This window comes from Rhodnius prolixus, unplaced genomic scaffold (genome assembly GCF_049639745.1).
Source record: "Rhodnius prolixus isolate KJV_2025 unplaced genomic scaffold, Rpr scaffold_3, whole genome shotgun sequence".
NCBI lineage: Eukaryota > Metazoa > Arthropoda > Insecta > Hemiptera > Reduviidae > Rhodnius > Rhodnius prolixus.
This window is the reverse complement of record NW_027411603.1, coordinates 46,733,967-46,757,911: the sequence shown is the minus strand read 5'-3', so window position 1 is coordinate 46,757,911 and position 23,945 is coordinate 46,733,967. Positions and strand designations below refer to the sequence as shown.

Sequence of the window (23,945 nt, the reverse complement as noted above, 5' to 3'; positions counted from 1 at the left end):
GGCTGAATTCCGTTTTGGTTATCAATTTTGAGTTTCTAAAAACAGAGAGTGAACTTCTTTTTACAGATGATACGTGTGATGATGATACTAAACATCAGTCAAGATAAAGATAACCTTCTCACATTTACTATAAATGTTTTTACCTCCAGTTAGTTGCGTATCGCATCTACCAGAAGCATTAACATTCTCACCATCAGCTATTGTAACGGTATGAAGAGATTGTGTAAGAAAAGGCTGATAATTGTGAAACAATTCCCTCATGGAACTGGCATAATAATTAGCATTACAAATCCTATCACTACATTTTGTATCAATTGTATTTTCCCACAGCAATCTGGGTTCCCTTAATTTGTAGGAGATAGAGAGAAACAAAAAATATTTTTCGAAGTTAGGGGACCTCAAATTTTGAAGACTTCAATAAACATCTACAATATATTGAAGTTGAATAATAAAATTTATTGAATTTCTCTTTATTATGTGGCTAAGGAACACTTTAAACCTAATCACTACTTTTTTTATTATTATAGCAATTAAGTAATAAAATAACTTTTCCAATAAAATACGGGTTTCTTATTTTTATTCTTATTTCTTCAATAAGTACTAATTATTCAACCTTCGTTAAATGATATTTAACGAATAACTAGCCTAACTAGTTTCAAACTATATTCACTCAATACACATTTATTTCAACATACGGTGATGTTGAATTAGACGATTTATTAAATTGAAAATTATTGTCCATCAAAGGGTAACTCATGGTCGTGGTAACTAGCTAGCAGAAAGGGCAAGCTTTTATCAGTACCAGACATTGAGGAGCATCTGAAAGGCGAAGGTGAAGAGGAAAGAGGGCCTACGACTCAATGAGTCAAGTTCTCATTTCGGATAGAGTGGATTTACTGTCGGGCGACCCTATACAGGGCACGGATGGGTCCAAGAAAGAAAAAGGGATGGTGCCGAAGGGTTTTAACGCTGGTCCAAGGCTTGATATTTCTTTTGAGTATTAAAATGTGAGGAGAATTTAAGCGGCTGCCAATGATAATGGCGAATAACTTCCAGTGTGCGTCTGATTAGACGCTGAGTAAAATCACGCAAATAGGTCTTCTTGGCTGAGCAATATCTTTAGGTTTAGAGTTAGGTCGTAGGAAAACCATCGATATACTGTGTATCTATAATTCACAATATCTTGAGAGGACATTGGGTGAGACCAAGAGGGGCTATTCCTAATTCCAGGAACAATAAGACCACCAACTTGACTCACTCAACCACCTCTAAATAAATACGAACCTCTGAGGGATGTAGGAGCGTTACGAGTTCCTTCTAATTGTGCCAATCGCCTCAGTACATCGGCCAACGTTGATCTCAGACAAACGATTTCATCTCCTTGCTCTAAAACCTTTTTCTCGAGATCGCAAACTCTTTCACGTACTGACTCCTGTTCTGTTTCCAGCATGTCATCTATAACAAACATACAAACAAATTAATATATTTATTTACATCCTTATAAATGTATTTTTAAAAGCAATATTGTAATATTAGAATAGAGTCATTGAGTGTTCAAAAGTTAATTTTTTTAACACTAACAGCAAAATGAATAGTTAGTATTAATACATTTTTTATTAAACAAACATTACTTACAGATGATGCACGCTTTAACTACAAATTGTAACGCTTAAGACTCAAGTCACGGACACAAATCGTCGTTTAGAACAAACTGAGATTAATTAGATAGGTAAACGTTCATCCTTGATGAATGAACATTTTCTACAATAATCATTAGAAATAAACTGAATTTTGCGGGTTTTTCACTAATTTTTATATGAATGAATTAAAAGAAAATTTAAATGATTTAGAATTAAGGATAAATGAAAAAATAAAATAAACAGAAGAAAAAGAGGCAACAGTTTTCAATAAAGGCCTATTTCCTAAATAAATTCAACCTGTGGACCTGTCAAATTAGTTTGCTAAATGTCTAATTCGTAACTAAAGGGCAAGGTCAAACAGATTTGCAGATAAGATAGCGGTCTGATATTCGACACGCAAGGATAACATTAACTCAAACTCAACTAACGGACTCCACTCAGAATACATCACAACACACAAATGAGAACATTCTAATCAGCGAAGAGAAGTTTGATTAAGCACTTCTTTAACTTACTCTTATTAAAACCCTCGTTACCTTCGTATAGATTCAACTACTTTGGATTTCCACCGGAAATAAAACTTTTTGAAAGTCTTTTTTTGGGGGGAAAAAGGAAATGTACATCGACAGTTTATTAATTTCATTTTTTTTTTTATACCCAGAGCAAAATTAATTTCAACAAAGTTAATAGGAAAACGCAAGGCTAAGAACAAGGAAGTTGTAAATGATTCGTTAACACCTTCAACTTACCCACAAAATGTTCCAAAAATCGAGTGATCAGAATTTAGAACAAGCAATAATAAAATCCTGCGATTTTAAGTTATCTTGTTTACCGACACACAAAGCACGCAGAAAGTGGGTGAGATTTGCAGCCTCCGGACAGTATTTTCTTCATTACCTGTTATGTGAAGGGTAGAGGCTTCTAGAATAGAAAAACATTCAAAAGGCAAAAGCAATTTAAGACAACTTATTTTTGAATAAATGTTAAACTATAAGTTGTGGAAAATTAGTCCTTGCATTAAAGCGGAAGCTGAGCACCTTTGATCGTCGAGTGACAAACTTTTAACGAACCGAAACTATTTCTGAACTAAAAACTCCAATTATAAGTTAGTACCGTGCACAGGGACATAAGTTTCCTATTATTGAATAGAAGTTTTTCAAGACTTCAATGACAATGAAAAAAAAAAAAATGTTACTTCACCTTTATGACCGACCTCCAATTAATCATCTTGTGCCAAATTAAGTAATAATAGGTTATCCTCAGCATCACTAATTTCCTTTACCCGGACCACAACCACAACTCAATTGACTTTCTCTTCTAAACTTTAATAGCATCAACACCCACAAATAATGAGCCTAGGGAATATTTTCTCATCTTCTGCCTATACAAACACCATATTCTGAAATCTCGTAACAGTTCACATAAACATCCTATCAATATTTCATTTTCAGATATACTTGGAATAACTCATAAAATGAAAAACACTTTAAATCAATGAAATTGTTTAGAAATGTATTTGCAGTGGAAGGTGAATGAAAGCAAAGATAATTTTGCTTAATTACAATGCTGTCAACTCTATTTTTAAAACAAATACCTGTGTGAGTTTCACGGCCAGGCATAATTGCAAAAGATGTTTTAAAAAATAAGATGTGAAAGTTCATAACTGTCGTATTTGTTTTAAATTGAAACATTAAAATCACACAATGGTAAAAGTTTGTTGGTTATCTGCCAATAATGATTGCTAACTACTTTACAGATGAAAATAACTAAATAAATAAATGAAAAAATGCCCAAGAAAACGCAAAACAAATCAACAATATTATTTATTTCTTTAAGTGAACACTGGAGAAGGTAGCAATAGTCACATCAGTCAGTAGTGGGCTCTAGTGGATAACTTACGAACTAAGAAAACAACTCTTAATTTTATGCCTTAAAATGATGAGTTTTAGAAGGTGATTGTGTTTTAACTGAAACGCCTTATCTTCTAAGTTATATATTATTTAAATAAAGTTTATTCTATTATTTACTTTTCAAAAAATTGTCTATTTGCATCCAAAATTCAAGAATATTTAGGCAAAATTACCTTAAAAGAATGAAATTGGGATCAGAAATACCTGCAGAAAGTTGTTTTTTTAATGAATTTAATTTACAAAAATAATATGATTCTTTAACTAACCGTTAAGGTATTAAAAATCTTCTCTAAAAGTAGAAAGTACAACCTAACATTTAAAACTAGTCACCATCAAAATATGTTTTTTTCATTTTCAATCTTGCTGTACTCTAAATTTGCATAGAGTATAATTTACGAAATATTTCGTGCGAATCAAGGCAGATATTTCTATTGCGGTTTGAATTTGGAGTTCATTAAATGAAATTTAAAGATGAAAACTAAGAGTAAGTATGTCTCCATGAATCTACAAAAAGATTCATTTTTTTTTTGGAATGAAATTCATGCCGAAGGCAGCTGCTAATTCCGTGCTTAGGAAATAATAAAGATTTCTTTTGTTGATTTAATTTTGATAGAACACTGTACACCTTAAACCAAAGGAAATACGACATCCGTTGCGAAACCCTGCTTCCGTCAGTATTTAGTCATGAGCCAATAATAAATTCTTAAGTCTAGCCTGTTCACGATCAAATAATAACCCAAGATATAGTCATACAATGCCCAAATAATTTATCTTCAATTTAATCATAAGATTTTATTGATGAGAATTGATCAACTAAAATTTCTCTGCATTATCCCAAGATAACGGTGACTCTGTTTTCTTTTGTTAGTACATGCCACTCCAGTTTAACATTACTCCACATGTCACCGACAGTGGGGTACTGGAAGAAGTGAAGCCCCTTTTTTCACGCACCTTTACAGGTCCCCAGCATCACAACATGAGAATGATTTCTAACATCCAATACAATCTTAAAGCGCTCCTCCAGATGTTTCTTTAAGATCGACTTTTCATTTATTACACTTACTTTTTTACATATAGGGCACCTCTTTCTTACAAACCTCGTTTTTACTTGGGAAGGTTGTAAAGCTTCAATTTGCCCCTGAATTGTAAAGCTTTTTCTTCCAGTAGTAAGAGATAGTAAAACTGCAGTTGTCTCTAAGAGATAATTAAGTCTATTTAGAGATGTACGAAATATTAATTAACCAACCATGACTTTTTTTTAAACATAAATTCTAGTTTAAAAAGTGAAGTTGGTACGGCCACAGGAATGTTCCATACAAATTATTATTTATGAACTCCCAGAGACAGGATTTTAACCACACAGCATCACTATTTATAACCATGATTACATTAAAACTTTAGTCCGTTAGTAACATTTTCTACACAGACAGGTCATATGAAGCATTTTCAGCGACCACATTTTGTGCATATACGTGGAAGCCAGACAAAATTTTGGTTCTAACCTCAATCATTTAACCAGGAATGTAGAGCACATAAAATAATTCATCTTTATTTCTCATCGCTCCAGTAAATTCATCGCTGATAGAATGAAGGAATAATAATGGTTAAAGGAACTTCTTCGTTTAAATGCCGAAACGCGCTTGAGAGATTCCTGACGTCAGGATCTATCCTAGGTCCTATCCTGTTCATCACTTACATAAACTCCTCTCCCCAAACCTCCTCATGTCAACCAAAGCCTAGTACGCTGATGACGTGGCTTTATACCTGGAGAATCTCTACCATCATCAACTGACTTACTTTTGCAATGGACAGACTAACTAAATAAACGCCATACTCCTTACCAAACGTAGACCTTTTCTTAACCGACAAATTAAACAAAACAATTTTCTGATCCCGTGGTCTAACCACGCCAAGCCAAGTACCTAGGCCTAACTTTGGACAGCAAACTCACTTTCACTGCACACGTTCAGGATAAAGTGAATTCAGGTAAACTGACTACACAATTACTATTTCGTTTACTATCACGTGACTCAAAAACGACTGTGCCCAACAAACTCCTCCTCTATCTACAAAGTGGTCACCATGCACAATGTTACGCCTGCTCCGCCTAGAACCTGACTTGTAGTTAGTAACATCAAGAAACTCCAGGACAACACAGAACAAATTTCTCAGGCTTGCGACAGACTCTCCACGACGTACTAAAATTGACTCTCTCCACGAGACTGCATCCATTATCTCCATACACTCTTATACCCAAAATCGTCTGCTGAAACTCTTTTCCATCCTAGACGGTCATCCCGCGTCCCTCCTCCAGATCCTTCTATACCCTACAGACACAAAAGACTTCCATCATATCCTTCTCTAACTTTCTACACTAGCTGCAGGTTTTTCCTTCCTTTCCTTCCTTCTAACGTCAGGAATCATGTTCTCTTTAGTAAAAAAAAAAATCTTATTACTTTTATGGAGTAATCATTAGATATTCTATTATTGGAATAGGAGAATTATTGAGTATTTTAACAATTCACTCAATGGAAACTTTTTAAGTTTTAAGTAACCATTAATACAGGCAAAGTAACCTAACCTGCCACACACCTCTCTTCCACATGAAGAGATCCAAGTTTAGTCGTGTCAAATATTGATTTCTTCCTTTGCCAAGAATGATTTTATACCTAGGGGAGCTTATACGGCAACGTTTTCAGGATGGTTATTAGAATTCTGGAACGCTTAAAACTAAGCTAAATCATCGCATCATAACGAGAAAGCTTGATTGAGTTAAAATTTTCAATTATTAACCTAGAATTAATTTAAATTTTTTTGTAAAACCAGATTAATGGTACAAATCCAGTTGGATTTTTGTACTAGATTCAAGAGCTAAATGTTAAATTAATTAATTTGAATTTAAATTGTGAAAGAACAATTTTTTTTTGTTCTACTTGTTCACGGATTTATGAATGAAGTTTGATGTGCTAGCTCCCCTCAATGAACCCACAAAAATCAATGTTCTCTGAACAAAGTTTCTAGTGAGAAACAAAAGGAACATTGTGCCTAAGATCAAATGAAACACTTAAGGGAGAATCTTGAAGATTGCAATAAAACTGTACAGTCACTCTTCCAATTCGCAATTTTATCGTTTGAGACTAAATAAATGTAACATAATCGTATAATGAACTGCATCCGAGACATTAGACCAGGGATTTTGTTTTTTTTTTTAAACAATCCGAATTAACTATTTTTCCATAAAATGTTCCCCCTTTCCACAAATAAGGAGAACCAAAACTGTGGCGCCAAGGTGGCTCGAAGTGTCTGATCAAACTATGGCCACTAGCTTGCTGTTAGGCACGCGATATTCAGTTCGATTCTCCGGGCCTAATTGTTAGGGCCATTTAGGTGGTATTAGAAACACACCAAAACAAAACAAAAACAAAAAACGCGTAGATAATTCCAGGTCTTTACAGTAAACCATATACTTTGTATTCTGAACTGAAAGGACCCTATTGACCACAATTTTACTATTATCTTGTATAATTATTATTATTACAATCTGACAGCATTCCGTTCCTTCTATATCTATTCATTGATTTGTATTTCATTTCTCACTGTGGAAAATAGGAGAAAGATGGTAGGAAATCGTTTTCAGCAAGCTTAACTAAACCGAAATCTAGCTTAAATAATAGATGATGCGCATCATTCTGAAATGCTATTTTGATGCCTCCGAGCGGACATTTAATCATCCTCCAGTCAAAACAGCCAAATTTTTTAGGGAAAACATTTCATTACCTTCCCTATAAATATACTACGTTTGCCACTTTATACTTTAATAAAGTAATGGCTCATTCACAGATAGCGTGTGGGACAGGACACGCGCACGAAAATCGACTAAAAATCAATTTTTTATGAAAAGCAATCTGGTATGGTCACTTTACACGAAAACTTCTCTTACTGCAAGTTTTAAACATTCTATCTTTACTTCCGTTTTAAAATTTTAAAACATATTTAATAATGATTATATAACTTTTAAAAATTGTAGACAAACTTTACACAATAAAAGAGCACTTAAAAAAGAAAATGTCTCCTCTAACCACGCCCTGAAATGCCCTTAAAACAAGAAAATTATGATATCAATAAAGTTTAATTGTGTAAAACAACAGAAAGAAGGTTACAATATTAAGACCACGTGTTCCCATAAAAAAAAAAACTGCCATTTATGCCAGGACCTTGATTTTGTGGCGCCTTAGGGTTAGTTTAATAATAAAATATTTTTCGATTAACCTTTAATATGCTGCATGTCCTTCTATGTGTAAATAATCGATTAGACATATTTCTATAAGTTATTGACTGAATAAATTCGTCTTTTTTTTATTTTTATTTTTAATTGTTCAGCCAGGAATGTGTGTTTGATTTAAAGAGAGAAATATGGCCACTTAAAACTTCAACACCTTTTTCAACCAGATTAGAAATATGGTTAGCGCACTAGATTCTCATGAAAAAAGATCCCAGGTTTTGTTTCTTACATTTTTCTCTTTCTAGAAGTTTTCAACTGCTCACTGTCCGGTGATGAGACTGTTTTGTCTGTAACGAGAGAACACGGTCCAGCAGAGCTCCGGGCGTCAATGACCTCAGATGTTGACGCATATTAAATTCAAAAAAGATAAATAAATAAAGATAGTAGATATATACAGAAATCTAATCAATTTTCTCAACAAAATATTTTTTAAAGAATTTCCTTATTTGTTTTACACTCCAAAAAAAAAAAAGAAAAGAAGAAGCAATAAACAAACTTCTGACGATCTGAATTGTTCCAACTTTACTTTCTTCGAGAAAGCAAGAGAAAAGGCGATAGAAACAGTGGAATAGTGGGTAACAAATAAAAAAAAAGTTTATTTTGAAGCAAACTTAGTTGGCTTTAGTTTTAACCACACGCCCCCAAAGTTTTTTATTCTTCTGTAAGTAAGTTTATGAACAGAAGATCGAAAAAAACGAAGTATCATCTCTCGGTAAGTTTTATTTATGGTATTCCCGTTTTGATACCGTTATCGCTAAAACCCATACAGCGGTTTTTACTGAAGCAATTTTTCTGGTCCTTAAAAATGGCACCAATGAGAGAATACTTCTAAGAGCCACCTATACTGCTCAGTAATTGAATATGGAATAAGTAAACAAATAATCGTTAGCCTCTTACGAGTGTAAACGGAAACAAAATTTTATAAAAATTATTATTTTTTTTTTAAAGACTTTTGGTTTTTCTTTTCATTTCAATTTCAAAATTAAATTTTGAAATTTTAACTCGATCAAAATACTGTCCTTTTCTAATAAGCGACAGAAATGAAGTATATAAATATTATTATTGTATAAAAATCAATCAAATACATCTATAGATATATAAAATATAGTCCCTTTTATACTACAAATTCATTCATCACAAGTGACACATGATATGTATGAATGAAAACTTTCATATTCAATGATAAACTGTAATAAGGAAGTAAAAAATTTATGCAATAGAAGGAGATGTGTGTAATATGTCAATAAAAACCATCTGTAGGAAATATATGACTACTATGTCACCACAAAATATGCACTCACGAAATCATGGAAAATATAGTAACAAACATATGTTGAATGTTAATTAAAAAAGTCTAATCAAAAATGATTCACACGACTTACAATAATAATTAAATTAGGTTTGCTTGTCTTAGTCTTTTTTTTTTTTTAACGCAATGGAATTCTAATGTTAAAATCTTATTTCCGGCAAAAATTAAATGTCCAAAATTGGATACGAGCCGTAATAATCATACAACAAATTAGGAGTAAATAATCATTTAAGATAAAATGACTAGAAGGCGTTTACTGTTAGATAACGGCTGATAATATAAGACATGAACAATACATGCCTAATAGGCTACTCAAAAGCCGCCAATCTAGTTATCGCTAAATGTCATGACCTAATGACCATACACACAAATAATTACACTTCAACCTAATATTAACCATCATATTATATGGTTCAGTTAATTTAACTCCAACACTGATTAATAATTTATTATTAATAAATCATCATTCTAATAATTTCTGGTTGGTTTGGTCATCAGCGCAACTCAACAACGGATAATCGTACTAATTTTAAATATAATATTAGGTACGACAATCTGATCCGACCAAAAAAACATTCGAACAAAAATCAACCAACCCGGAAATAGCCACTTTTTAATAAAATTATTTTCGAAAATAATGACCCCTCCCGGTTCAAGGCCAACGGAAAAGCAAACAAGGTGGAATATTCTGGACAAATGATCTGATAGTAGTTGGGAAGATAAATCTTTGAAGGACAATAATTTTTGTTATTGTTAAGTCGAAGACAAAATACAACTTCAACACAGCAGTCTAAACATACAAGAGAATAGAATGGTACAAAGGCTAAAAAAGTGTTAGTAAAATAGGTGGACTATTATTATGCGACATTATGGAGGAGTAGGGGAAACGTTGACTGGGCTGTACGTGAGAAAATCTGAATACTATGGCAACATGATGCTGTGACTCATCTTGGTACTGAAGCTACAACAACCCACTCCTCATACATTCACACGGTTGCATTGACAATCTTTGCTTAGCCACTTTTATTATTGCCAATTAAAAAAAAATTAATTGATTTTTAATAAAATTACCCAGATAGTGAAATAGCACCTTTACATCTATGCGGTCACCTAATCCAGTCACTTATATAAAAAGGATATGCTCTATATTTTAAAGAAAATTTGGGAATTTTAAGTTGTACAGAAAAAGACGAAAAAATTCACAGTTTGGTGTTCGCTACATAACCAACATTCTTACCGGCATGCCCAAACGATACATAGATAACTAATACACTTGGAAGTAAAATTCACCAGAAGAAGATAAAGAAAGAATTTTAAAGAATCTATCTGAAAGTTAATAGCGAAATTCCATTCAGTGTGTGCAATCACAAGGAAAATATTTGCTCACAAATATGCTACTTAAATAGCATTCATTAAAATCACAAAAGGAATGAATAAACTTAAATTTCATTCTAAAAAAAGAATGTTAATAATAACAAATGAACAAACAACTATTTTGGACGAATTCCCAAAATTTGTTAGTCTATTGAACGGGCGTAGATATTACCTTGAGAGAAAATAAATCGAGTGTGAACGAGCACACCATTTTCTCTTACTTCTATTCTCAAGGAGCTAACTTACAAAATATTCTTCCAAATGTGAAATATATTGATTATATATTGATTATAATGAATTCTCACCAACGTTACAAAATTTGTAAAACCAAGTTAAATAAAATCTAATATAGCTACCAGGAATTACTTGTACTAGCCTAATACCGCAATACATCTTAGCATTGCGGGCTGTGCATCTAATTGTACAACTAGGCGCTTGTCATGATGACTCGTAAAAACAAATACTTGTTTATTGTCACAAACATAAAATAACGCACGGACCAAATATTACGGGGTGTTATATTTATTTATTACTATAATTACGACTTAAAACAAAATTCTATAATCAGAACAGTGCATTAAAAAATGGACTAGTCTTATTTTAGAGTTCTTTTTTTTTTTCTCGAAAATAACTCCTACATTTTTTTCTAACACGTTGATTTGTAACTTTTAATTATTTTTTCTTGTCTGGGCATTTCTGGTGCGAGATGAGATTAAGATCCTTGGCAATGGCTATTTTAAATAAAATTTAAATTTTGGAGGTTTTGCAAATCGTTCAAATTTTAAACCTCTATATCTCTCTACTTACGTATATATCCGATTTTAATGATTTCTTTAACGAATTGTAGAGAAAAGACTACTCTATAACTGGTATAAATAGCAATGTTTTATTTTAGTGATAATAGTTATTGAGATATAGAATGTTAAATTGTAAGGGTTTTGTAAATTGTTCAAATTTAAAAACCTCTATATCTCTCTTCGTACTGTTCCGAGCTTAATGATTTCTTTAGCGAATTGTAGAGAAAAGTCTACTCAATAACTGGTATAAATAGCAATGTTTTAGTGATAATAGTTAGAGATATAGAAGGTTAATTTTGGTGGTTTCGCAAATCCTTCAAATTTTCTATACCTCTCTTCTTATAGTTCCGATTTTAACAAATTCTTTACCGAATTGTAGACAAAAAACTACTCTATAACTGGTATAAATAGCAATGTTTTAGTGATAATAGTTATTGAGATATAGAAGGTTAAATTGTGGAGGTATAGCAATCGTTTTGAAATCGTTCAAATTTTAAACTTCTATATCTCCCTTCTTATTGTTCCGATTTTAATCATTTCTTTACCCAATTGTAGAGAAATGCGTCTATAATCACACAATACATTCTGATCTAAATATTCCTCTCGTCTCTGAAATAGCCCCAATCTCCGGTACACAAAACTCCACTCAAATCTACACAGTCATTACAACCCTCTGATCCATAACATGTCTACCACAACACTTCCTTCAAATCCACAGCGCAGACTAAAGCGACGGTGGCCACGCGAACATCTCAACACATAATGCCGACCTCCTAGGATGGTTGCTGTGTAAGCTTGCCAACCTGGCGAACTAACGGCTTCCATCACTGGATGGTCGTCATTCACTCCACTCATGTCTCTGAGTGCACATATGGCGCATATACTCGTATATTTCGTATATCTCTCATCTCTTTTGCTAGTTTGTACATTGTTTACAGTTACAACATAAACAAGTGGGAGGGAAAATTGAACCTGTTTTACTGCACTTTTTTTGGGGACAAACAGTTTTAAATATACTTTAAAGAAAATAAATTTTTTTGTTCCAAAAATTTAAATATTTATAACTCGCACAATTTCTTTTCTGCATAATAAAGTTTCAACTTTCTATTTGTATTAATTAAGAAATAAATAAAACAAAACAAGAAAGTGGATACTCCACACCTCCCCATTGTCTCTCTAGTTTATCGGACAGCTTTCATTAATAATTTACCATTTCTTCCCGTTTTGACAAGCAATTATAAAATTACTTTTAAGGATAAATGAAAAAGATTTGTATTCTTTTTTTACATTTATCCTTATAAACATTTAGTCAATTTAAAAGATAAATCTAAAAGCCAGCTAAAAATAATAAATGCTAGAAAGGAGGGAACAATAAATGGAGACACTAACTAGTGAATAACAGCAAAGATAAAGTCGTTCAAATAATGATTGATTAAAAAAAACATATGTATGGTTACTTTCTCTGACAACATTCTAGAGAGTCTCATTACAAAAATGCTGCTCTAACTCCGAATTTCATAATTATGATTTTCACCACTACGTCATTTTCAAAATTTAATGTGCCAACTATATTTCTATCACTATAATAAAATCGCATCATTCTGGTTTACGAATTTCCTTTCAAGAAAATCCTCCATTTTTAGTCAGACCGAACCAGGGAAACTTTGGTATTGTATATAACGCAATCTTTCTAATTGCATTTATTTTTAAATTGCAAGCGTAATTCTAAAATTTAGTTCAATGTTCAAGGCAAAAAACAAAACAAAAAAAATCTGCTAATTTAGAAAGAGAAAATAAATTTTAGCAATAATTCATTCACTTCCTGTATCAAACTGCCACGTAAGCAAAGCAAAGAAATTGACATTTTTAGAAAATATAAACAAGTTTAAATTCTATTACATTTATTGCAAATTCAAATAGTTGAACAAATCAGATGAAATAAAACAACTCAATAATACTGTAATTAAAATAAATCAAACTAAATTTTAAATTTAGGTAGCCAGCTTTCTATATCCATTATTTTTGGATAACTCCTCGTGAGACCTAATCAAGTATTGGAATCGCACGAGGAAATATTTATTTTGGAGTCCCCTCAGTACGAAATAGGTTTTTACGAGTAAAATTAGGTCTGTAAGTTTGGGCATCCACTTAATCCAAAACTTAGTCTACTTAATTTAAAAATGAAATATTGCTTAAAATTCAAGTCTGACATATCACTTAGGGGCCGTACTTAAATTACGTAACGAACGCAAGGGGGGAGGGGGGTAAGGCTCGATTGTTACCATTCGTTATGGTTCGGGGGAGGGTTTTTTTTAATGCTTGTACGTAATTTTTCCAATTGAATCTATAATTTTTTGGTCATTAATGGAAAAATACTAACGATATTTTTCACGCCAAATTCTACTATAGCCAACCTTCATACTAAGTGATAATGTAATTAAATAAGTAATAAATAAAAAATATATGTTTGATTTTAATTAAATACTATGCAATGACGATATTCCATAACAAAAAATTACGTACATTTGGCTAGGGGGGGAGGGGAGGTTGACATTTTGTTACGATCTGTTACATCGGGGGGGGGGAGGGATTAAAAAGCTCTTTAAATTGCGTTACGTAATTTAAGTACGGCCCCTTAGGTACTATAACCTAAGATTAAGCAGCAATATTGTTGGTTTTGCCGAAATTGGTTACTCGGAAGTTAACAGAATTGATTTTTTTTTAAAAACTGATATCATTCGGTTACCACAGACCAAACTAACCATTTGGTTACTATGGGTACCTAAAATTCAGGAATTCTAATTTAATTTTGAAAATATACAATAACTTCTCTTACAAAGAGACTAATAAATTGTATACCGGCAAAAAAAAAAGTTGTTTTATGTCTGTTACCACTTTTTGTTGATAATATTGCAAATTTTTTTAATTACTTTTAAAATAATTCATAAATCATATCGAACCAAGAGATCCAGTTTTGATGCCCAAAGTAATAACTCTTATTCAACCTTACAATAATTTCATTTTCAACACGAAGATTTTTATCAAAATAGTTACAATATTAAATAAAGACTTACAATAATAATAATAAAAAAATCATTGAACCGTTCTAGCATTGTTATATTAATGTTGCATATAATTTTACATGCCCAGACCTAGAACTTATTCTGTGTAGAAATACAGGGAGATAAGTACATTATGGAAATCTTACAAGAGAATGCAATTTAAAAGAAATCTTCTATTTCCTTTTATTGTTTTAAATTTATGCTAACTAATATATTACCTTGGCATTTTCCACATTATTATTATTATTTTTTTTAAAAAAAAACCTTTGTGCGTGATAATGCGTCCAATATTTCAGCCAGTAACATAAAGAAGTCTATTCCCGTATAATAACCTACTAAATTCTGCAAAGTTATTGCGCCCAAAAGGGAAATCAGTGAAGCCCTGCTAGCGGAAGAAGAGGAGACTATAGAAGAGCTCTGTCACTAACCAACTATGTGACCTAAAAAGGGAATAAGGTCATTAATCCTTTTTAATATTTAAATGCACAATCAAAAACAGACAGTTGACTCCTCCACCCGTTTCTCCAACCCTCCTGTAGACAGTGAAATGTCAACTAGGTGACATTTCGAAATGTACAGTGGTGTACCTCCGGCCATGAGATAATCTCAGCGATTTGTATTAGTTGGTTGGTAGAAATTGTCTTACTTCTTTTTTAAGAAACAGCTGGGAATGGCGACAGTTGCGAACTGCGAGAATCGAAGGTTGTACGAGATGAGGATAAGGGTTATGGGGCAATTTGAAAATAAATATTAAAGGAAAAGATGGAGATGAGAAATTTCATAGATGAATCGCAGAAACAAGAATATGGCAGATATATATTTTGGGATTCTGGGCACTTTTAGAAGAAAAATAATAGTCCTTTATCCAATCAAGGACGGAAACCAGGAAACCACCGGTACTTTGCAAAAGAACAGGAGATCCTTTTCCACATTTGAACATTCCTAACCGCAATTTATGTAATAAAATGAATTTAGGTGAAAAAATTATCAAACACTACAAAATTTATTTAATAACATGTCGCTTAACCGATTTCCCTCCAAAATTAGGAACCAAATTTAAGTAACAAATCCATTTTAATATTACAAAGATGAATGATAAGATTTTTTTAAAGGGCCACTGCAGGTCAATCTGGATGATGGATAGTATTGCGTACTGCTTAAATGCGGTTATGTCGCAGTAATAACTAGAAAGAAATTGCAATGAGGAGGAGGATTCTGAACATATAATAATGATATGTCCACGTTATGTGGTGGAAAGGAAACGAATGTTTGACGACATATACAGGTATTTAGATGCACCATTTCGCTACGAAGACATAATATTCTCCACCAACATCTATGTGCTTTAATCTATAGCAGAGCTAGCAATGAAATATGAATGTATTTAAAAGTTATAGCCGATTAGAATGAATGGAAGAAAATGATTAGAGAAGGATTACGTGATTTTAATTTCGGTTAAGCTATAAGGATGGCAGGAATATAGAGTACTGATCCATCCATTAGTTGTGTGTTTGTATGTAAATAGTTGTATATAGTAGAGGGATGAATGTGTGAAGCGAATGTATTTATAAGTAAGGATGGAGAGTGAGTGATATTCTAGTGATAAGCACCAAGACGATGCTGGCTGTTTGGCGAAAGCCATTGCCAAAAAAAGGAAAAAACTAGAAAGAAAAATAACGGCAACTCTCTTGTCCAGTTAAATCAGTCCCTGATTAAGCCTTAACAGAAGTGAGAAATACTCTAGAGATTAAAGGAAAAAACTACTTAAAAAGAGAATCTTTACTCGCATGATAGAAGATGAAGAGAAAAAGGAAGAGAACGATCATGGACAAGCCGAGATGAACAAGGCTATAGAGGAAAGACTGGAGGAAAAGGTTCAGTCTGTGAAAGTAAGGATGAGAGAAGTGGAAGAGATTATTGATCGGCGGCGAGATACGAGTAAGAAGATTAGAAAATGATACAGCAATATAAGAAGAATCCATTTTGGTCCATTCCCAATGAGAAGGACAGCAAAGCCTCTTGAATGGGAGAGCATAGAGCTGTTATAAAGTGGGAACAGAGGATATGTGAGCAGAGAGGGAGAATAGCTGGGGGATAGAGGGTTGGTAATGGAGGCAAGATCTTTTATCCGAGCGCCAACACTTGTAAAAGGGAATGTAGAAGATAGAGAACATACTCTCTGATAATTATTAAATCTTCAGAGCTCAAAAATCAAATTACTTTCCTTGAACGAAATTGGTTCTAGCGATGTCCTTTTTCATTCTCGATGGGGGAGGGGAAACATGACAACTATAGTTGGCTTTTAAGAGGATAAAGATGTTCATCCTTCAGCAGGGGGATACATTACTCCACTTTGGTGTAGAAAGGTCGACTTCTAGCATTAGTCAGCAAGTATAGTGGCTAATTTAACTACCTCTGATTATGGATAGAGGTTCGAAACGAGTCAGGAATTCAAGAAACATACTGCGGATGAAATCAAAGATATTATCTAACCACATTTTCTACTCAAATAAAGGGAAGCCATTTCAGGAGCTCAGTGGCAGCCATATTGATAAAAATAGCTGATTTAGCTTTCGTTTACACTGTTCACCCTGGATGAATCATGATGTAGGTGAACGAACCGATGAGCATGTCTCTTATGGTTCATCCGTCAATCTTGATGAACACTTTAGATGATTTGCCGTTCAAAACATTTCGCTTGCTTTTCACTTTAGAAGAATCATCCCTGAAGAACAACACAATTAGGGCATGTAAAGCAGCAATTGGACAGTAGAAGTAGTAAGAGAGGGGTGAGATATATATATATATATATATATATATAGAGAGAGAGAGAGAGAGAGAGACTGTGACCTAGCCACTGGAATGCTTCTAGCTGAATGTTGGCCAAGGTCGCAACAAGGGCCGACGAAGTAGACGTAGGCAAAGTAGAGAGAATAAGGTAGAAATGGACTATTGATACGAGAAATAATAATCGATTAATAATCGAAATAATCGAATTTACCTAGAAAAATATTAACTGTTAATATACCACCTGGGAAAACCACAACTTTCCCCACTATTACCTACAATCATAACCAGGTCCATCAACTCTTGTTTTTGCCCACCAACGCCAGGGTTTACTGATGATTATCTGATGTCACAAAATACCGCAACCAAACTGACCCAAAGCTGTTCCAAAGGAAAAACGGCAAACTGCTCTTAAAGTGCACAAAAAAACATGAAAGGTTTAACTTGTTTTATTTTTCTTTTTACTGTTTGAAGAAAAGGGAGGGGGCTCTGAAATCTCAGAAGGTTCACTTATCGATATGGCTATTTTTCGATCACACCAAATTTTCGATATTGAATTGCCACGGAAAAGTAGTCGCTGCAGATGACAATATGGTTCTTAATATAAAGTGAGAAATTAAAACACAGAGAGCTGGCTGGCTAAGTTCCGCTTCAAAAAAATTATAAAAAATGCAAGTCAAAACTGCATAAACCGCAACAAGAGGAAGTTGTATCGGCCGGGCAATCTGTGGTGAGGGGGGGGAAAGACGTTCGCCAGATTGTGTCAAGTGCATAAATATAAAACTTTTCCCACGTGAGGTGCTGGATTGTAAAAAAGGAAAGTCCGTAAATCTTAACTCTGATCATTGATTGTAAAATATTTACCACGTTGAGGGCCCTTGAATGATTGATGATCACCGGAAGATTAGATATGCAATAAATCATGGAAGCTAAAAAGATAGAGCGGAAGGAAAAGGGAGAAAATAGGCCACAGCCCGTTTCATAAGAGATTATTGATAAGGGCCCCAAAAAAAGAATGTATTGTGACTTCAGTATTGACAAGCTGCATTTGAAAAGATCTTTTATCTGTATCATAGGTGCGTGCCAAAGCAGACTCGTACTGTTGCTACTCCAAGAAGTTCAGCCTTCCAACTGAACTTTTGTTTAAAGCTGCTAAGTACAATGAAGATACAGACTTATTTATTACACCCGTATTTAATTTTCTAATTCTATACTGATTTTATTGAATAATTTAGATATTTGATGTTTCAAGGTCTTATTTGTTACAAAAAAATTCAATCAGGTTATTCGAGGTTAAGTACCGACCAAAATTGGAGACGGAAGGCAAACAAAAAAAAACAAGGTTGGAAATAGTTGTACGATATTCACCGGAAATTAATTCACTGCTGAATAGATCAATTAATATATAAATAAATAAAAAAAATATTTATAAAAAAATTTTGTCTTCTAAAGGATTAAACAAACAAAACGAAAATGGCGGAAAGTGCTAAGAGTTTAGGTTGATTCTAGTTTATTAAAAAAAGGAGGCCACGTAGAAACAATAGATCTAATTTGCAATTTCCTTCCGTTAATTGTAAATAGCTAAAATTGGAGCAATTTGCAATACAATTTCATCGATAAATAAATAAATAATCTTCAATAAAATATTGGTCAACACTTTTGTTTAAATAAAAGGAGTTAAAAACCTTAATTACATTTCATTGTGTTTATTGGTTTTTTAGGTTTAAGTGGTGATGTAGTAATACTGTTTTGTAATGAGAGTCAAATGATGTCATACGTATTATGGCTGCCTTTGAAAAATCTCCAATGATTTGATTTATGGGTGTAATCAAAAAACTACAGGAAATTCGATTTTTGTGTTTTCAGCGAACATCGAAACAGACAACATTACGCAATTTCCAAAATGACGTACAAACTCAAAAACTAGAGAAAAATTAAAAGCCTGGAAAAGTTCGACTAAATCATGTTAACTCAGATTATTATAAACAGATTGCTTCCGCGCTTGTTCATTACACCAAAGCTCAATATCAAATGTCAACAAAATGTTGTATAACCAAGAAGAACGTGAAACTATGTCCACGGTTCAACAGTGAAAAAAGAATTGAAAAAAACGTTGGAGGCGAAGAAGACACCAATGAGAATATCATAGGACTGTTGCACAGACAGCAATTCAATCATGAAGGTCTGCTAAGGGTACGTTTACAATGGAGCTGTGAGTATAGATGATAGCAGAGATGATAACTGATAGAGTAAAATATAATCGCTGATTAGTGTGCACAACGGAGCTGTGATACATGCAACATGTCGAGTAGTGAAGAAGAGTTTTTATGTTCAGCAGCAACAAAATGGAATATTTTAAAGAAAAAACGCTTTAGAAAATATCATGTACATCCCATAAATAAAAAACGAAGTACTTTGGGCGAATTTCACTATTTATATAAGGAACTTAGAAATTACCCGGATCGTTTTTTTGAATATGTGAGGATGGGTCCACCCACATTCGACTATATTTTAGAAAAAATAAGGTCAAAATTAAGAAAACTTTGGAAAAATTGTCATGGAAATCCTATAACCATAGAAGAAAAACTAGTGATTACTCTTAGGTAAGTAATGATTTTATTGAAAAAAAAAAACCAAATAAATACACATGAAAATAAATGTAAGCACGATTTAAAAAACAAAATATTGTTTAAAAGTAAATAATAAAATAATAACCAAAAATAATGAGTAAAGAGAGCACTAAATAATTTTTCTACGTCCATTTTGAAGCTCCGATACAGGAGTTCAGCTAGCAGAAAAATGAAAAATTCAATTCTATCATCTATGCTCGGTTATAGCAGCGAGTATGAGTCACTAGTCGAAGCTTCGTTGTGCACGCTCACATAAGAATGTACTAGGTTATTCTATAAGCGCTGATGCATCACTGCTATCATCTTCGCTGTCATCTATGCTCACAGCTCCGTTGTGAACGTACCCTAAGACTGGAAACATAGTGGAGCGGCGAGCAAAGCGGCGAAATCAAACACTCTCTACAGATAGCGTTGCTCTATCTTCGCTTTGCTCTCCACTATGCGCGGTCCCATATGCTAACTTGTGTTTGTTTTCGCCTCTTTGCTCTTCGCTATCACCGCCGCCGCTCCACTATGTTTCCAGCCTTAGTAACAATTATTCAATCAATTTATCAAATTAAAAACAATTATTAATCAAACTGTAAATCGCAACAAGTTTTTTAGTACCCGGAGCTTTTTTTAAGTGCACTCATGACTCTAGACGTGTTCTTTTGTTACTGACAGTACTCTCATCACCGGAAAGGAGACTATAAGAACCTCCTAGGAAGAGAAACTCTAAGGACCAGCAGCTGGATTCGAATCCAGAACACGCTAAACACCGAACCAATCCTTTCCCTCATAATATTTATTATTTAATATCGCATCTCCAAGGACATTTTGTACACGAATTATCCCCTCTCCTCTCAGTTGTTAATAAAGCAAAAAATTCTAATGAAGGTAAACTCATGTTCATCTCTTCACGAGATTTCCCAGATTTTCCCTGAGAGCGTCGGGGCATTTCACATAACAATGCAAGAAATTACTGGCCATTTTAGATTTAATTATTATCTACCTTCAATTGATAAAATTTTTGAAAAAAATGTTAAAAAATAACTTTGTCCTTGCTCCAACATAATTACCATATAACACGCAATTTCTCGTACGGACGTACCTTATTTCTCTGATGATGATAATAATAAATAAGATAGAAAACGCCCCGATATGCCGGTTTGTTTTAGGGAGCGGCTGACACTAAAATCACATCAACTTTGTTGCAGTTGTTTTTTATCTAAATTGTTGTTATTGTTCTGTAGAAAATTAGCGTGACAGATAAAACAACAATTATCATTATTTGGAGCTCACACCCCAGACAAATTGTCTAGTCTAGACAGAGAATAATCTTGACAGATAAATAGTTTAATCGTCAGCTTAGGGGCAAAACAAAATAAATAAATAAATAATAAAATAAATGTTCTTAAATGTTCCATGTTTTGGACACCACCGGTGCCTTCTTCAAGAACTGGTTTGTAGAAGTAGGGAAGATATATAACCTTTTTGGCCTCAGTTAGTGCCGTAACAATGGCCCAGACATCTAATTTGTTCAACAATTTTGATAAAAAGAAATGGAACTAAGATTATTGCCAATTTTAGTCACAATTTTGGTTTTTCATTTATTCACAATAAGTCACAAGCTTTTGACTCCAAAAAATAGGCCATCTTCGGCGGGCTTATGCTTATGAACAATTGTAATTGGGTTTTACATTATGCGTGTTTTTCTTAAAGGTTGGTATGTTGGAGGCGACTAACAAACATACTTTACTATAAATTTTTCATATTAACCCGTTAAAGAAAATGCAAAGCCTAGAATTGGAACATACCTCTTATTGTTGCAGGCCGGAAGTTAGGACTACCAGCAATTTTGGACTTTCAGATACTCAGCCAAACACAAAAACTAATTTTTTCTAATATTCAGTCCCTTTAAATACGGATATTTCCACATAACAACGGCGACAATTTAAAATTAAATTCCAGTATCACGATAAAAAGAGGGTTTTAGAGCGACTTCTACCGCAATGAACGAAGGGTTTATCGCAGGAATCTGATTAGATCATTAGATCGACCCTAGTGTTACACAAAAATAATATAAACCACTGCCTTATCAATCACACACGAACTATTTGAAAAAAAAGGTGTGGGAGGGTGACCTATGTATAAAACACGTCACGCCTCCAATTATTGGCCAAAAAGGAAGTTAGGCGCGGTAGTATTATTCTGTTAGTTATAGATACACGTTAAATGAATCGCTATACAAAACTACGATTTTACATTCTGTATATATAAAAAAATAAAACCGGATGTACTCAGAAGATCCCATTTATTTTTTTTATTTTTTTGTTTACGTCACTATAATACTTATATTACCTGTAATAATATACTGTATCAAATTTTCACTAGATAGATTAAACTAGGGCGGCCTCTAGGCCTACGCCACTGCGACCCCTTTGGATCTATTGTGGCTCCCTCACTCTACAGCTCGCCCTCCAGACCTGTCCTTTTGATCAGACTCTTAATTCTGGAGAGCGGCTCTTGGGTAAAGCTCCCAGGACTTGGTTTTTCCTCCGCGAGAAGTAACATCCTTAGGCAAACAAGCCCCTCACACTGAATCAACACTCCTCTTCCTGACAGAACCTACTGAGGCTACCATCTGCCAGGCCCATGCGATGCACGTGTTTTCTGAGCCTACAGTGGCTAGTTAATAGGCCTACAATCATCCTTATAGCCCCACGTCCTTCACGGATTAATTCTGCAGTCAGCTTCGGCGAATAGCCACGTACAAGTTGTAAAAATCCCCCTAGAATCGGAAAAGATGAATTTTTCCAAATTTCGAGAAAAATTGGGCTGACCAGAATACCATTTAAAAAAATTTTCGGCAGGAAATTGTACCTTTAAAATGAAAATATTGAAAACAACTAATTTTAGTAGTAAATAATTGAAAATTCAAGAAAATTTTTTTTTTATAATATAAACTACGAGTGGGTTCAAGAAATTCTAATTATTATAGTTAGATATCAGCTAGAATTAGTACTCCAAATAATAGTTTTAGAAGCCAATAGCGTTTATTGAATACTGATTAGTGGGGATACTCTAATAGAAAACTAGAACAGTATTGTACAATAAAGTCATTAAGTCTACCAACTGCCGCTAAGTAATGCAGATTAAATTCCGACACGAAGCACGTATTGCGTGCGTACTGCTTAAATGCGGTTATGTCACAGTAATAACTAGAAAGAAGAATAACGGCAACTCTTGTCCAGTTAAATCAGTCCTTAGATTTGGTGTACCTATTTTCCGCCTTCAAGAAGAAGATTAAGCGTGTACAAAAATCCTAGCCAACACACTCCAGGTTTTTACACTGAAAAGGTTAATATAAATTTTTAACCTTCAACTCACAGCAAGCTGAGGGGGGGAAGCTCTGAAGACAATCAGCTGTGCCTTGATTCAAGTTCGAACTTGGGGCTACCGCATGCCATTCTCCTACCGTTATATCCTCTCCTTCACCCTTCACCAACTAACCAATGACAAAACTTCTGCGCAGCTGCAGCAATTATAATATTATTATCATTTTTAATTAAGTTTTTTTTTAATATTAAACAGGCGTAAAACAAAAATGGCAGAATACAGAATTAATTACTTTTACACAACACCCTAATAAAAAACCACGCATCCAACCTATCTGAACTTAACATAAAACAATTTCAAGGTAAAATTCCTTTAAATTAAAAAAAATTACATAATGATTTCAAGAAATATTTTCTACCAAGTTTTCTCAAAGAAAAGTTCTTGGTACATAATTTTCAATAAAAGATATATAAAAGCAGAAATACGCACAACTTGCAATAAGCGGAAAAGCATGAATTAGTGCGATACTTCCTTTAAAAAAAATTAAATAACTTCGAAACCGCAGCCATGAATTTAATTTACGACATAGGAGGTGTGGCTATTAAATAACGAGACTGATGCTGCCACAGAAGAACTATGCATGCGCCAAATCTTAACGACCGACAGCTGTGCAGCGTAAAGCCTTCTCTTTCGATTGCAGTGTCTCACGTGCTTTGCAGAGAAATCTGTCAGACCGGAACCGTCATTTGTGTAAAATAGGTGTTAGTTTCGTTTTGCCGAAAACATGATACTAATTACACATATAGCAAAACTTGATAAAACCGCTACTGAAACTT

General features: G+C 33.6%; 1 protein-coding gene across 9 annotated transcripts in view; it reads right to left on the bottom strand.

Moving 5' to 3' along the window:
* Positions 1-23,945, bottom strand: part of LOC141453200 (echinoderm microtubule-associated protein-like 2) — an 88,284-nt gene that overhangs the window by 19,609 nt on the left and 44,730 nt on the right. For all 9 annotated transcript variants that reach the window (XM_074126113.1, XM_074126109.1, XM_074126103.1 and 6 more), the window contains one exon: positions 1,285-1,455. In XM_074126113.1, coding sequence (XP_073982214.1) covers positions 1,285-1,455 — 171 coding nt within the window. The remainder of the gene's footprint in view (positions 1-1,284; positions 1,456-23,945) is intronic.